Here is a 17,717-nt window from a genome sequence, read left to right on the forward strand (position 1 = left end):
TAAAATTGTGGCTTGGACATACCCTTTTTTTAATGTTTCCTATTTTTTTCAATTGAACCTGTCTGTCAACTTTAATTGCTAGTTGAGAAGTACATTTGGCAATATTCCAGTGTGAGCCATGTGGAATCAAACACGCATGGTTTAGTGATGAGCCTGTGAACAATTTATAAACATTTGATCAGATTCTAACCTAGATTCTGTCTGCTAAAAATTCATGCTTTGGGATTTTGAGTGTCAAGATTTGAATGTATGAACCCAACCAGTGTTGATGCTGGAGCTGTACAGTTAACGCCAATGACATGCATGTACTTTATCACCTAATTAAAACTTTCTAGCTCGCGCTCCTGTGACATTATAATCATTACTTAGAAAATAAACCTTCCCATTGTAGCCTGACTGAATCCCTCAGCCACATCCCTCTACTTTCTTGGATCTTTTCGTTTTTAAGGCTCGCTTTGCTCTCTTCCCTTCAGCTCTGCTAGGTAGAAGTGACTTATTTACCAAAACAGTACAGACATAAATGCTTTTTTCTTAATTTTGATTTCTTTATCTACATATAGAATTGTTTTGTAGAGCAGTTTAGTGCAGAACGCAAGTCCATGTAGTCTGATTTTAAGTGGCAACTTCAATTTGGTATATCATTTAACCTTCACTGATCAAAGGTAGTCTCATTTGGAGATAAAAACTTACTTTTCGGGTGGGATGAGTGAAGCTGTCTGTGAAACTGAGGAATGAGAAAATAATTTGTCTGGAAAGAAATGCAATGCAAAGTTGTCTGTACATTTTCCAGTGTGCAGCAGCTGACTGAAAAATTTGCTGGCCAGTTCTCTCCTGGTTCCATTTCACAAGTGCATATTTGACTCCAACGCACACAAGCAGACTTAAACACACACACTAGCTCACCTATAGAAGTTGATGTTGTTACCCTTACCTGGTCGAAAAACCTTCAGTTCAGGATCCCTACTTATCCACCAGATCTGGGTCCTACCAGGACACAAGAAGATGTGTGCCGTTACTGACAATGTACTTGCCACTTTCTGAGAAATAAATCCCACCCATCTGGTGCCCCAATTCTCTAAGAAAAACAATCACAAATGTAGCCATCGCTCAGGAAAGTCCAACGTTTTTACTTTCTTGCTACAAGTTATTTGGAAAAATCCACACTAGTGGGCTGTATTGAATGTTGTTTTAGCGTTTCTGTCCTCTAGCTTCTGTCTCAGTGTTGTTTGTGTGGTTAAAGTGAGTGTAAAGTAAGTAATATAAATTCTTTTTTGCACTGCCACTATATTACTCTCTCAAAAACTGAATAGAAACAGCCGAGAAGGAGCAATAAAGTCCATTTAAAATGTGTGTATTTAAATCAAACTGTCATGGGATGTAATCATAGAATAATTCCTGTCCACACCACTCATCTTCTCCTGCACGCTCTTGGATGTACTGTATTTACTGTTTCTGTCCTAAATTTCTCTTTGTGCATCCCTGATGTGAAACCTCTAACCCTCTGGGCACAAAGCTTGGTTCCTTTTCCTTCAGAGCTGCTGGCCCATGATGACATTGTGCTTAGACTCAAGCGAGGGACTGGATTAACCTGCAAAAATAACAGAGCTTTATTAAATCACAACTTTCCCTCAGAGCCTCTCTCCCTCTGTGGCGTCAAGTTTGCTTAACTGGCCCCCTCTGAACCCCACTGCCCTGGTCCGGGGCCCCTGATAAATTGTTGGCCTAGTCTTTGTGCCACTCTCTCACTTCATTACAGGCTTAGACTCCACTGAACCATCTCACAGTATTGTGCAGCATGCGCATGTAGGGGATGGAGGAAAGTGTGTGTGTGTGTGTGGGGGGGCATGGGAAAGTGTGTATGCAGCCCTTTTTCAGAATAAAATACATAGGCTATATGCACAAACAAAATAAATAAAAAAGATGAATGATTTTTTCAGCATTTCTAAAAAAACTGCCGATGTACCAGCCAACCTAAATCTATTATTCCTTTCACCACTGAATTTTCAATATAGCTACTTAGGATTTCATATACACTTGACCATAATCACCCACTATTTTGTCTATTTATTATGCATCGTGTAACTTTTCAGTGACATTTATAAAGTATTTCAGTTTTCTTCCAAAGCCCATCGCTATTTGTAAATGGAGAATCACATGTTGACATCACTTTCATTTGACTCATTATAGAAGAAAACACACTGCAAATGAGGTTCATAAGTCGCACAGCAAGTTAGCGCTTTGAATCACACAAAGCAAATATACATGAAACCTAAAAATGGAAACAGTTCTCCAGACGCAAAATAAAAAAAAAAAAAGCTGGAAAGTAAAGTGGATATGTCGCTCAACCTCCCTTCCGCTCTGTTCTTGTCCTCTGCCAGATCCTGCTAAAGTTTCCTTCACTTTCACTTTGTTGAATTAGGATAATTAACTCTCCTGACACACTATGCAAAGTAATCAAATCTGTGCTTGGCAGTATGTAAATTAGTTTTAAAGTCTGATTTGGTGTGCTCTGCCCTCAGTCTCTCTCATGCCATACCTTATACCCCACCAAGGTTGGCATTCATCCATGATTTTAATGAGATGGGCTATAGGAACAATGAACTTATCTAAATCATTCAGAACAGGGGAAATTTTCCGCTGACTGACACTGCCAGAAAGAGACACACATTAATCAGCGAAACACTGGGGACACATAAATCTGACATTTATTACCTGTACATGAGATCCGTGAAAGAAGGCATGGATGTACACTTTTTTCATTTGCACATGTACTCACCTGCCTCAAAACAGACATTAACACCACCTGAGGGTTTGGTAAGTCAGAGTAGAAAACCATGCTTTTCTCTGCACAGTAAAGTCTGACTGATAATACATTTTTGAGACTGATGTGAATATTAACAAATGTTATTAGTAGTGCTGTCAGTTAATTAACGTTCTTTTTGGCCTAGCAAACTTTGTAGTTTTTTTCACATGCTGTTGCACACACTTGTTTGGGCTTGCGAGCCGGCCAAAGAGTAGTAGGCTAACGTTACGTTTTGAGTGGATGGCGAGCGCAAGACGCCAAAATGGATGCCAATAAGATTCTGAATGGAAAGTTTACTTTTAAAAAGTTGTCAAATGGTTCCATCGACAAGACCAAAGTGATCTGTGTGTTTTGTTGTTGTGAACTGAGCTATGATCGCAGCACGTCCAGTCTGAAATACCACTTGATGGCCAAGCACACAGCTGATGCGAATTCTCCGCCGCCTCGTCAAAGCCAGGCGACAATGGATGACTTCAGACAGAAGCACATGGATGTTAGTGTGAAATTGAACACTACAGTATATGCAAATGTTGTTTTCAATAAAAAAAACATTTGCACAAAGCAAGCCAATCCACTTTTCCATGTTGATAAGAGCATTAAAATGAGAAAAAATAATGGGACAAAAGAAATCAAGGGACATTTATAATAGATAAAAATATGCAATTAATTGCGAGTTAACTGACATTAATGCGATTAATCGCAATTAAATATTTTAATCGTTTGACAGCACTAGTTATTAGGTTTGTAACATGAACAAACGTTTTTTTATAAGAACCCTTTTAAAGCTGCTTTAATCAGTATACTGTACTCTGTACTGCGATTTCTGTAATTTATCCGCCAACATGTGATGTGAAAGTATTTAACATTGGCTGATAACAATGTCTGTACTGTTGTGTCGGTTAGGCTGAACTCGCCACATGTTTCTTTTTTGAATACGCAAGTTTGGTTACTAAATCTGTAAAATATAAGCGACATCTTTCTAATATTTAGTTGCATCCACTTTTGCACAATCCCCATCTTTACGGTCTAAAAATCCTAGTTTTATACACCATCTAATTTACGATTGGCAGACTTTTTAAGTAGGCTCAATAATGGCTGTAATTTTCTTTTACCTCGATTGACCTCAATTTACAAAATGAAAACAGCAAGTGTTCCTGTTATTTAGCAGTTATTTATTATGTTGTTTTGGCCCAAGACATTTTTCCTTGTTGGTGGTGTAACATTGGGACATTCTTTGTCCGACATGGTTGACAGCGCCAACAGCATGCTTCTGAGGTCGCTGACTGGCCAATGACATTCCAGCAGCTCCCACGGTAACCAGTTGATGGGGGGTGGGGAGGGGGGAAGACTGTAAATAGAAAAAGCTTTTCAAAACCACAGTTAAGTGAATTGTGTCAAAACTGAATTGGCTGAAAATGTCTGGTCAGGATTTGTGAGGTTCAACGTAAAGACTTTAGCAGGAAAAGCTTAGTGGCAGATTCTGCAGAAGAAGCAAAGGAACTCCTCGTGCACACACATGCACGTGCACGCACACAGTACAAAAGTAGTTTCGCTGGCTGCCAGATAAGCTAAAGTAATAACAGTGCCATCTCAGCTAATTTTAGCTCTGTATTGAATGTGCCGCCACTGGTATTCATGGCTACATTTCTGGCTGAGCTTAACTGTATGTTTGGTCTCTCTGTATCGCCTGTCTCACTCTCTCTCAATCCTCTTCTTGCTGTCTCTCTCTCTCTTTTCCATGTAGTTCATTCCTTTACTTCTCCCCCTTGATTCTCCATCCCTCTCCTCTCCTTTTCATTCACCGCTATCTCGTCCGATTTGTTACGTGGGGCCACAGCTAATGCCTGACATGTCTAATCTGGGAAATGCCAATGAGATCATGTCCCCATCGTTTTTTGGGATAATAGTGAAGCCTCTTTACAAAAGTAAATATCTACTTATACTTGCTATGATTGGTGTTTTTCCCCAGTCTATTCTATTCTGCAGTTTGTGCAGCATGAATCACAAACATAAACTCAGTCTTACATAATAAAGAATAATGACCACTGAGAATGGAACACTGTTTACGTGCCAGACATCAGCACCTACAGCCATGCTTGCTTTGTCACTTCTGACTTTCTCCCACAATTTTCTTAAGAAACTTTTATTATTCTAAGTGTAGCGCTAGTTGCATGACTGAGACATCCTTATCATATACAGATAACCAATCTTTGAAGTGCCAGTCTTTGAGAAAACCTGCAGCTTTCTTATTCAGTATCCTTGCAGGGTTCAGGATATCTTCTATGATGACTTTCACTTGTATTCCACAATAATGTAGGCAATCCCATTTCCATTCCCAGTTGTGTGGCCTAGCCTGCCATATTTAGATTGACCACATCCATTTTGAATGGCCTCGGTCCAGCAACAAGGAAGCAGTTGGCTACCCCATGGTATAAACATCAATGGGTTGGCACAGGAACAAATGGACAGAAGCTCATTTCCATGAAACATTACGTATGCAAGTTGACAGCTACTTCAAAGCTGTAGCTGGTACGTATTGGTTGCTCATTGCTTCCGTGTTCCCAGTCTACACATCCCCAATGTGTCTGGTTTTGTCTACAAATGCAAAGAAAAACCTGTTATGGTATTTTAAGCTGATTCTGCATAGTGTAAATGAGGCAAGTAAACAAGTGACCTTCTCTGATAGAAAAGGGAGAAATAAAATGTCGTGGACAAAAAACAGTGGTAATGAAGAAGGGATTTTACACTCAGGTCCTTCATACCCGACTGGGATACCTATAAGACTGTGTAAAATTTGCTATAGCAGTGCTGATATGATACCTGCATTTTTGTAACAATACAAGATTAAGCAAAACTTTCTTTCCTGTTTCTTTGAAGAATAAAAACCCTTTTCTTTATCCAACCAAAATGGCAGAATTCTTAAATGTTATTTAAACACAAGCAGTCATGAAAGAAATGCGTACAGTTTATAATTGGGGGGAAAAAAACTATCTGCTAAAGAACAAGTAAAAAAGAGTGCAAATCTGAGCCAGCTTTCGGTACTCTGTCCTCAGACACTAAAAAAAGCACTGAGGCTCGATACTCAGGAATTGGGATTTCACACCATGAATACATTTTTGGATATGCATTATGTTTTGTGCTAATTTATGAGTGTTTGCATATGTACTCAGCCATGTAAGTGTGTGAGCAAATGTTTGTGATAAACCCAGACTGTGTGTGTGTCATAAATGTTTGTGGAAACCATACTGGTAGACCACAGTCAGTGAGTAAGTGAGTGAGTGAGACAGGGAGAGAGATGGGGGGACAGAGAGAGTATGTGAGGCAGTTTTAATACTCTAAATCCAAAGTGGGGAAAAAGTCATTTTTCTCAGTGATTCTTTATACAGTAGATTTGAGAGAAATGATCCACTTCCCACATCAGACTGAGAAGGGAACTGACCTCATCTCTGAAGAGAGGGAGAAAGGGAAATATTACAGATTACAGATCTAGGACAATATTATTGAGAAAGAAGAAGTTTTCAAAGGAAGAGGAGTTTGCAGACGGGAAGACAGTGAACATTCTGTTTACTCAGAGGAGCTGCTGTATGTTTATAGTTTTTAGCATTTAGGTCATGCCCTTTTCTGCAGCCACCTAATCCCCCTTCAGACATGCACTTTAGTCCTGAAATTGTCAGTGTTACTGTAAATGTTGGCATCACCACTTTTGAAAAAGAAGAAGAGTCTTTTTTTTCCATAAACATTGTTCTGGTAGTTTTCCTGCTTCAGACCATGCAACATTTCTGCACGGTTTTTGAACAGTGCTCACATGCGAGTACATGCGGTTACTTTGATATTAAAAGCACACAGTTTTATTTTTATTTTATTATTTTTAGATTTGACATCTCTGCATATAGCATTAGAACCAATCATGGGAGACAAGAAAGTGACACTTTGGGACTTGGATCTTGAAGTGGCAGATAAGACTGAAATGAGAGATTGCTTTTATAAGAATGGCTGGAGATGGCTTGGTTTGACACTAAAATTTGATAACTGTTGTTTCATCGTGCCAAGGACGAGACAACAAGTGAACAATCTCTTGCCTTGCTCATCATCGCCAGCTCGGGCTAGATGCCAATCGTGTGAGCTTTACATCCATAGCGGTCGTGTCCTTTTGAACAGAATCAACATGACACTTTTCCACAATAGAGTCCTATGTGTGAAAGCTCAAGCCATTGCTTAAACCGACAGATGAAACAAGCAGTGTTACAGATTGAATGTCAGTGAGTTAGAAAGTGTGTTAGGGGTGCTCAGAGTTCTTTCTCCAAGACATTTCAGATGGACCCTGTTGTGACCTTTGACCCTCTCTTTAATCACTCTGCCACCTCCTGATAGAAGAGAAGAATGCTAATCTGAATTACTAGTACACTGTTTGCATTGAAATAAAACCATTAGAGAGAAAGCAACTACACAGTCATAGGTGTACTGCCTGTAGTTTTAACAAAATAACTGTATGGCTGACAGACAGACTATTTTGGGAATGGTGGAAGCCCGCTCTCACTCCTCTTGTCCTGTTCTGTGTCTCTTCTGCTTGCCCTCTGACTACATGCCTCTTGTACTGTGTAAGATCACTTTGCACTTCCCCAGTGAAACCAGAGCTCAGCCTTCAGCCTCATGCCTTGCCATGTCCTCTGGGCTATTTTTAGTCCAGCAGTGGCTACTTCTGCCAAACCCATACCACAGTCTATCGGACTGGAGGTGTGTGTGTGTGTGTGTGTGTGTGTGTGTGTGTGTGTGTGTGTGTGTGTGTGTGTGTGTGTGTGTGTGTGTGTGTGTGTGTGTGTTAAATTGCATTTAAAAGGAGATGTGAGCAGAATAGAGCTGGGCAATGCCAACAGATAGATAGATAGATATATATATATATATATATATATATATTTTTTTTTTTATTGTATTTTTGAATAACAAAAATGTTAAAGTCATTTTGGTCCAGATTTTACAATTAGTAACATTGTAAACATGAAGATGTTGTAATAAATAATTATTAACCGTTTAATTGTTAACCGACAATACAAATTCTGACCTATTTAATACTATCAGTTAAATAGTTATTAAATATTACATTTACAAAAAATAATTTAAAAAGGTGTGTCGCCTGGTAAAAGAAAAGTAGGTTATACAATCTATTTCTTAAAAACAACCAGAGGTGTCAAAAGTATTCACATTCATTACTCAAGTAGAAGTATAGATACTGGGGTTTGAAAAGACTTTTGTAGAAGTTGAAGTATCAACTCAAGCTTTTTACTTAAGTAAAAGTGTAAAAGTACTGGTTTCAAAACTACTTAAAGTATAAAAGTAATGTAAGGCAGAGATCTTCAACAGGGGGTCCTCAGAGTCATTGCAGGGGGGCCTCCAAATTATTGTACATTTTTGAGTCTTTAAAAAAATAAATAAATAAAATGCCTTAACATAATTCCAACATATTATTAGCAAATATAAATTCCCACTGATGATAGGCTTACTGGCCTATAGGTAAGGTAGTCCCTAAGATATCAGCCCACAGATACAGTTAATCCTAGATTTACTGTGCCACATATGTAACATTAAAATATGATTTATAAAATCATGCCAACAATTAATATTTTAATAGCTTATGAAAAAAGGTATGCAAGAAGGCTTTAGGTTACCCTAACAGTTATTGTAGGCCCAGTTTAATATGCAACTTAATTTTATACAATATGTATGGGGTCCCTGCTACATCTCACTTTAAGTTAAGGGGTCCTTGGATTAAAAAACGTTCAAGACCCCTGATGTAAAGGGGGGAAATGCCATTAAGGACAACAGCTTAACTCTAAAACGTGGGGACAAAATCATATGACTATAATAATGTTACAGTATATTAAAATCATACCTGCAAACTCAGAAGGGCTGAAAAAGCTGACACGTAGGCTACATCTATTCTGTGTTTTTCAGACAACGGCAGCTACAGTCTGGTGTCAGACTCCTCTCCAGTGAAATATAGACACACTTTTACACCGTTTAGCTGTCAGCATTTTATCATGTTTACTCCATCTTCTAGCTAACGCTAGGCTAACCTGCTTCCAACTCTAGTGTTGACTAGCGTCCGTGCGGCGATGTTCAGTTCCCTCTAATGTCCGTTTTCGGAGCATCGCGCAGGCACCCAAGGCACTGAAATCCGTGTTGCTATTCGGTCCTGTAGATAACAGTCGATAAGGCACCGGTGGCGTATTAGCACCGGGTCTGTACAGGTGTTATGGATCGCGTACAAACCAATAGGGTGTCGGAATAGCTATGTTTATACTTCTCATCCAACCACAATCAAATTCACTCTCTCCGGATGGAGCGATTTGGATAGGGTTTTTTGTGTGTGTGTTTTTTTGAACGATGACGGACGAGCTGGAATGAAAACAAGCCGAACTGAAATATGAGTAACGAGGCTATTTTTAAAATGTAGGGAGTAGAAAGTACAGATAATTGCGTGAAAATGTAAGGAGTAGAAGTAAAAAGTATGCTGTAAAATCATTACTCCAGTAAAGTATAGATACCCAAAATTTCTACTTAAGTAAGGTAACGAAGTATTTGTACTTCGTTACTTGACACCTCTGAAAACAACTCATGGCGGCGACATGCAACCACATGTGCCTTTTATTGGAGCGCTTAAAACACAAAACTCTTTTTTTCTGCATAGTTCGTTGCTGTCATGACTGATTGCTGGGCGGTGCTCACAACTGAGAGTGGCGTGACAATAACATAGCACCCGACTATATCAATGAAATCGGCGGTCCTACTAACACAGAGTATGGTAGGCAGACACACAGCTGACAACCTTGCATTGATGCGGTAGAAACGTACTGGGAAAGTGGCATGCGTGTGTCCACGACAATGCACGCAACATGTGGCTGCTACTTCTCCCGGATGGGTGAACTGGGACTCAGTTGCCTGCTTGTTAACGGTAATGATCTGTTAATGAGGATCGGCTGTTGGTCAGAAGAAGAAAAAACTAAATTAGCATCCCTATTTGCCATGTTAGGAATATTTTCTTCATCATGAAAGAGCATGATAAGCACTTTATAAAAGCGGAGAAATCTGAAGAGGCAAAGAATTTCTTTCACATGAATTTCTTTTTAAAGCTGTTAATGTGCTACTATAGCTTTCAACTCATCTCCGAACCTGAAGGCTCCATATTCATATTCCAAATTCCTCTTCCCTTTGTCCTCTTGCCTTCTGCCCACTTTATCTAATTTTCTCTCTCACACTCTCGCTTTGCTTCAGTGAAGTACATCAAGGAGATGTCGGCCTTCTTTAAAAACTCGGGGTCCCCTGGGGCGGCCCTCCCCTGGGACTCTCCCCCCTCCACTCCACAGAGGGGCACTGAACTCTCACCTGCTGAGATGAAGGAGCCCCGCAGCATCCCGCTGAAGATGTGCCAGGTGTTACGAAAACAGTGCCCCCCGGACACAGAAAACAGGTACAGCATGTTAGAAGTTTGACATAATATTTCGATTTTCAGTTTATACTTTCCCCAAGAAAAAAAGTCTCACAGATCTCAACCTGAAAATAACAAATTGGCTCAGAGAGAATATTGTAAAATGGACTTCTTACCCCATATCATTCACATATTCTCTTTGTTATGTAATCTGAAACTTCCTCTTCACCCTCAAGCTTTTCTCTCTTTGCCATTTGTGTTTTGTTTCTCTAACTGCCCCTTTTATCCATTTTTTTTGTATCCCTGCTTGCTTCCCTCTCTCTTCCTCTCATCTCATCTGCCAGGTATTTCGAGGTGATTTCGTCCAGCAGAAAGAACTCTGTGTTTCTGCGGGCAAAAGACCCAGCCATGGCTCAGTCCTGGTACAATGCCATCCAGACTGGCGCTGCCAACCTTTTACCACGAGTTAAGGAGGAGATGAAGAGCATGCAACTTGGCATGGAGGTCAAACATCTGGGCTGGATTACAGAGCAGGTAGAATACAGAATACAGACGTAGATGGTCCATACTGCAAGACCTGCTCTGCAGTATTTTGCATGTTGTATGCCATGGTGCCCTGTTTAATTCTTCCTATATGTTGTATACCTTTGTGTCTTTTTTAATGTCTTTCTGAGAAAGATAACCTACCAACACATTAAAGCTGAATCTTGTCTTAAAGTAAATGCAGCAGCACAGAGCTACTAGAAGCAAACATGCACATAAGTTCATTAACGGCTGTGTAACAACTGGATCCAAGATTCATAACTGCAACCAGCTGATGTCCATGGGCCTTACTGTCATAAATGTGTCATGTATGGTAATCTTAAGTACCCTATGAGTGATTTCTTCAACTCTGCTACAATTGTGCAGGTGACCCAGGGTCCAGAGAAACCAGTACTGGCCATGTTGACTGACAGAGACCTGCTCTTGTATCCCTGCTTGCCTGAAAGCAAAGAAAACCTCACCAGCCCCACCAAGAGTCACCCGCTCATTGCTACCAGGTTCAAATACACAAATGCCTGTATATATACACATACACCTCATACAGTACTCAATATTTATTAACACACTTAGCACACATAGCACATTTGGCATTTAATACATTTCTGTCCTCCACCCTGAGCAGCCCAGTTTTGAGTTAACAGACCTTTCCATTGCTTGTTTTGGCCCAGTCGCGAGAGCACAAGCTCACTCTTTCCATAACTGGATTGTTGGACATTTTGCCTCATAACGTCACATTCATTTGGAAAACATTAGTGGAACCAGACCCTATAACTCATGTGTTTTTCATTCCCTTCTTTCTTTCCTGTGCACTCCACATCTCACGTTTTTACATCTGTAACACACAAACATGTACAGTATACCCCTTCATTTGCTCTTCTGGCTCATCCTTTCCTATCAATCTTAGTTACCCTCTTTCTCATCCACGTTCTTCTCATACTTTCTCCTCTCCCTTTCAGACTGGTCCACTCTGGCCCAGGAAAAAGTTCTCCTCTCCTGGACTCTGACCTCTCATTTGGCCTGCGTTCTGGCACTAAGCAAGGCGTGGAGACCCATGTGTTCAGGGTAGATTCTGCCAAGGAGCTGTCCACCTGGACTCATCTGCTGGTGGAGGGTTGCCATAATGCTGCTGAGCTCATCAAGGAGGTCACCACGGGTACTGATACAGAGATTTGTTTGACTCCCAGTTCAATCTTCACTCTCGCTACATATTTCCTTCACCTACGAGTAGAAACATTTAAATTTTGTTCTGAATGACGCAACCAAGGTTCAAGGTCTGACTCCCACTGGGGTCACCCTCTTCTCATGGCACTGCAAGTTTGTTTTGATACATTCACTAAATGTTATATGCCACAGTCTATATCCTCGACGATCCACTTTTGGGATTGCTCTGTTGCCAACGGAAATTCCACCAGATTTCACTCATTTAGGCTGGATATCCGTTGCCTTGGGCTTCCTTTGTGTTGGCATTTTAAACTCCGGTGGATTTATGAGGACTATGGTTAACCACTTCTCAGATCCAGAACAAATCCAGACAGCTAGCTAGACTATCTGTCCAATCTGAGTTTTCTGTTGCACTGCTAAAAGAACTTTTGAATGTACACGTTCCACCAAAACAAGTTCCTTCCCGAGGCTATTTTGGAGCAGCACCACGGATTGTAATTGGTTTAAAGAAATGGCAATAAACCAGAGCACGTTTTTCTCCCATCCCGGAATGCTGTGTGGCCTAGCCAGACCCTCCTCCCAGTTATTTCAATTGTACGGCGTAGTGTGCGGCGTAGTGTGCGGCGTAGTGTGCGGCGTAGTGTGCGGCGTAGTGTGCGGCGTAGTGTGCGGCGTAGTGTGCGGCGTAGTTGCTCGCGCAATTGATGGTAGCTTGGCTATGTTAATAATCGCAAGTTTGTGCAGGAAGTCCTGTGCCTGACTAGTGACAATTGTTTCTGACCAATCAGTGGTCTGCAGTGTTTAAACTCCACCTCAACCACAACTCGAAACACAACATTGCTGTCACTCTAAAATTGATTGACAGGTATTTTACTCTGACTAATGCAAGGCAAGCTTCTAAAGATGTTTGTGTCATGCATTATATAACACTCCTTTGTTTTCAATTCTGATCTGATGACAATCAGAAATGCTTATTATATTGATCAAACTCCTCAATCATATCTGTGAACATACCTCAAATCTTTTTAATCCAAACAATTACTGCCTGGGCAAAAGACGTATTTTCTATTCAACGGAGACACACAAAATTTCACTCCATAAAAACGGCCTGTCTCACAAAGCAGGATTAGGAGTTACTATGTATTGTTTCTTGCACAGCGATTTAGGAACTGTAGTCTTTAGTAAAATGTCCTCAATCTCTGGAGATTTCTTTTGCCTGCATGTTTATGAAAGACTTGAACTGGGTTTTTAGAAAGGAAAGCCTTTGGTAATAGGTTTTTATAAAGAGCTTGAGAGGAGGCAACGCAAAGTACAGCTGTATATATGGTGTCTTATAAGCCTACGTCTGCAACTCTTTTCACTTCCATGATCCAGATTCTGCATTTTAGTCATCAACTTTTCATCTGGAAATTTAGTAATCCTAACTAGTCAGACAGCCATCAGGTCAGTGCAGTTTAGTAATGCTGTTACACTGCCCTCTGCTGGTAGTATGAGGTTGTGCAAACATTTCTAAAATCTTAAATGGTATTATTTTAGTGTACCATTTAACTAAGACCTATTATCTTATCTTAACAATAACCATAATTTGAATCATATTGTTATCATTTCAGTGTCACATTCATAGGATACGTCCAACATTCTGGGCTCTGTATCAACACTGTAACACTGAGCTCACAACATGAGTGCACAAGAAATATGTAATAAATCCAGGTTTATTTGAGAACAATGGGCCTCATTCACCAACCGTTCTTACGAAGAAATGTGTTCTTAAACCCTTCTTATGCACTTTTTTACAAAGATTCTTGCATTCACTAATGTTTTCTTAACTTGGATTTGTTCTTAGCTAAGAACAAAATCTACAAACACTGAAAAGCACTCTTACGCACATTTGAGTGATGACAATTTGCTCCAAATAATTGCTTACTGCATTTTATTTAATTCTACAGTCGGTTACAATGATAATATTGTACTGTAATGTATTTCTGATCATTTGTTGATAAAAAATCATATTATTCAAAAAAGACACTAACACTGCAATTTACATCAGCAATTAAACTGATTAAATCCTGCGTTATTTGGTGATTGATCGCTATTTATAGGGCCGAAATGCAGTGGTAGAATGTAACAAAGTACAAATTCTTCGTAACTGTACTTAAGTACATTTTTCACGTATCTGTACTTTACTTAAGTAGACTCAATAGTGCATAGCCTACTTTTGACTTTTACTCTGTTACACTTTGCAGCACTTATCTATACTTTCTACTCCACTACATTTCTACAATGTACATTTCTGATCAGTTCCCCCCCTGCCAAAACGTCTTCCAGACCGTCACACGTTTGTCTCACCAGTGAAGTTTGGTTGCCGTAGATACTGTATATATGGGGCACCGGTGCTCCAGAGCCCAGGCGCAGCGCCGCTGACCCTCGGTAATACAGCCCCGGTAAAAGTGAAAATGAAAACGTTTTTTTTATTATTCCCGTTTTTAAAACAAAGTTGCCATCTATTTCTCTCCACAGCGTCGTTTACTCCTCCGCCAGGCTGTGTAAGACGCGTTCATATCTTATTTATTTGGCTGGACCTCTTCACATCTCTCCATTTGCGCTGCTTCACACACTTTATTTGCTTACTTGCATGGTTAAAGAAAATGAAATACATCCATGAATAAAACCAACCACATTCCGATTCTAACAACATATTTCCGTTTCATGGTTAGGATAGGAACTTTTTTTAAAAGCCAGGCCTTGTTTGTGGTTGTGGACACCTTCTACTTTTACTAAAGTAAATATGTCTCTGGTTATTTGTACTTTTATTTAAGTACTGAGATTCAGTACTTCCTCCACCACGGCTCCGACAAGCTCCGACAACCTGTCTCCCAGGAGGTGCACAGGAAGTGTCATGTCCTTATATGGGAATTTTTGGGGCGTTTTCTTATGCTAATTAGGAACAACTGGCACGCGCTTTCAGTTACGAAGACGTGGGATTCGTCAATCCTAAGAACACAGGTGCGAACAAATCTTCTGTTTAAGAACACCTCATGAATCCGGCGTAAACTTTTCTTAGAAACCTTCTTAAGAACATATTTAAGAGAAAACTTAGGAAGATATTGGTGAATGAGGCCCAATTTGAGCTGTGCGTTGGAAAATCATTACATTACTTTCCTTTATGTAAGCCCTGTTTTCCTTTTCTACCCTGGCAGCCTGTAGTTGGAATGGGAAGGAGTGCACCCTGGGAGTCCACATCGATGAGGGATTCACACTATTCACAGAAGAGATGGGTGTCAGGAAAAGTATTCTGCTTCAGCAGCCCTTTGAGCGCCTAAGAATGTCCTCAGATGATGGAGTTCGCATGATGTTCCTCGACTTTGGAGGCCCCGAGGCCGAGATTGTGAGTTACTATTTTCCATTGGACTTTCTCAATATGTTGCATTTTTAATATTGTTAAATTATAACCACCATAAATTTGAGCCGTTGTGTTGAATATGACAAAGTTAGCTTAAATTGTTGTTATCTAACAGGACAGTTGGTGAGAGTGTTTGTGATTGAAGGAAATCTATTGGATAACAGCATTAAAGTCCCAGTGAAATGGAAGTTGGAGTGTCTTTAGCTTCTGTACTGTGTAATATTTGAGTGGTAATTTGATTGGACCCCTAGAAAGTGGGCGGGAGTTTAGCACTGTACAGAGCTAGGGGACTGTTAGTAATGGCTCTACACACACTTCTGTTAGATCAGAAGAACAAGGGAGAGATGAAAGTGAAGTAATCTTGACATGAGAAGACACATTTAATGAATTCACTTTTTTTTTCTCTTTCACATTTCCTCTTCCCAAACTCTATCTATTCTTTCAGCAACTGGACCTCCGCTCTTGCCCTAAGACTATAGTCTTCATCATCCACTCTTTCCTGTCTGCTAAGGTCAAGCGACTTGGCCTCCTGGCATGATGATGGCAAACCATCCGGAACATCAGCAATAGTAATATTCAATAAAACACACAGCCAGAAGACTCTGAAACAGCAGAGAATGTGGCCCAGGAAAAGATGCCGACTAACCCCTTCTTTTTCAGCCCTTCTAGGACACTAAAATGGTCATCTCTGGTCAGGCACCTGCTGGTATTTCTTGGTGAAGAAATGAGAAGGCGGCAACATTGACGGACCTTAGTTGAACTTGTAGTTGTAAGGTAAAGAGGTTTTACAGATGGAGTAAGTCAGCAGCCACTGAAGGGATCTGATACGGTGGGTCATCGCCCTTTATGATGGAAAACTGTGTAAAAGGACAGCCTGCATCTTAATGTTTCTAAGCTTGAAGTCCCAACCATTTTAGTTTTTTTCGCCCCATCGTTCAGTTTTGTTTTGTTTCATAAGTCACGACAGGCCTTTGTCATGAGCATCCTTTCATCTTTCAATCTTTGCTTCCTGTGCTGTGAGCAGTCACAACAAAAGTTATTTCACAAATGTCCTGATTGATGTTGGACAATGTTTTTTTTTTATAAAGGCAGCTTCAGCGAGGTGACAGAATGACATGACTGATACATGATCAATAGTATGTACTGAAGAATGTAAAGAATACATCTATAACTGTATGATTTTTATGTGGATGCCTAGGTTGCCCTGGTTTGCCCTGTTTTTCTTCATGAAAAAAAGATACACACTTTTTGTCATAGACAATTTCCAAATGCCAAATCACATACAGTATTTGTTCATTGCAGCTGAACAGCCTTTTATTTTATTTTATTCTCTGTCTCTCTTCTTCCCTGTTTCAAGTGTGCTCATCCATGGCCTAACAAAGAGAAATGAATAACAGAGTCTATTATAAAAGGCTGTTTTTGCAACTGTGTTTTAGCTTAACTAATAAATTAGATAACGTGTAATTTTCCTAACAAAAAATACATTGAATCTGGATGTCCTTAGTCAGGGAGTATGACTCTGCAGTTTCATATCATATCAGCCCACGTGAAGTACAAAATAAGAGCTCTTGTGTTTTTAGTCCTACCGACATAGGGTGTTCTACAATGATGACAAACATTTGGCTGAAAGAGTGCTAGTCCAGCTAAGCCTTTTCTGCTCTATGGTTAAGCTTTCAAGTACAGAGTTTAGCTCTTAAATAAACCGATTTTATAGTATGGTGTCTTTTTGTCTGTACTGCATATTTTAATCATGACAAAGGACACACTGTCTTCATCAGAAAGCTCTAATGGTCCATTTTTCTACACAATTTGTCCAACATTTAAATATGTTAATTTACAATATAAAAGATGTTGAGTTGTTTACATCATAAAGTAAATTGTTTGTTTGTTTTTCTCTATTATTTGTGTTGACTAAAACATCCACAACTTGGGGCCTTCTCTCTGTGTCCAACACTAAACAAACTTGTATTAATATATATTTCAAAACTAAAACCTGTTTGCTTTCAAGAATAAAATGTGTTGTATATTCCTATTTAAACAAAAGGTGTGCCTTGCAGAGTTGTTTGTATATAAACATGTAATAAACTTTCTTAACTTTTATTGTTTACATCGCATGTCCTTTATTGATACCGTATAAATGTCACGCTTGATTATTTTATTCTTGATTATTTGATTCCTTTTATTTGCTTCTTTGAAGACCGAGACTCAACTGAAAACAGAACATATCTACTTTTGGGTTGCAAATTACTATTTCTTTAGTTTAAATATGAAACTGAAAAACATATTGATCTGGTTGACAGAGTGGTAGCTTATCAGTTAAAGCTGCACTAATAGATATCTTTATATTATCAAATGATGTAAAGTGAAAACACTTTTAGCATCTTTCA

At 39.6% G+C, this 17,717-nt stretch overlaps 1 protein-coding gene across 2 annotated transcripts in view; it reads left to right on the forward strand.

Moving 5' to 3' along the window:
* The window catches only part of snta1 (syntrophin, alpha 1), a 37,345-nt gene extending 20,266 nt beyond the window's left edge, over window positions 1-17,079 (forward strand). The window contains exons 3-9 of one of the 2 annotated variants that reach the window (XM_028576961.1): window positions 10,073-10,268; window positions 10,571-10,760; window positions 11,136-11,266; window positions 11,726-11,922; window positions 15,128-15,315; window positions 15,776-15,899; window positions 15,991-17,079. In XM_028576961.1, coding sequence (XP_028432762.1) covers window positions 10,073-10,268; window positions 10,571-10,760; window positions 11,136-11,266; window positions 11,726-11,922; window positions 15,128-15,315; window positions 15,776-15,868 — 995 coding nt within the window. In that variant the 3' untranslated portion in view covers window positions 15,869-15,899; window positions 15,991-17,079. Of the gene's footprint in view, window positions 1-10,072; window positions 10,269-10,570; window positions 10,761-11,135; window positions 11,267-11,725; window positions 11,923-15,127; window positions 15,316-15,775 lie in introns of both variants that reach the window. The other variant, XM_028576960.1, reaches the window with a different exon arrangement.
* The last annotated feature ends 638 nt before the right edge of the window (window positions 17,080-17,717 follow it).

The sequence above is a fragment of the Perca flavescens genome, chromosome 4 (genome assembly GCF_004354835.1).
Source record: "Perca flavescens isolate YP-PL-M2 chromosome 4, PFLA_1.0, whole genome shotgun sequence".
NCBI classification, from domain to species: Eukaryota; Metazoa; Chordata; class Actinopteri; order Perciformes; family Percidae; genus Perca; species Perca flavescens.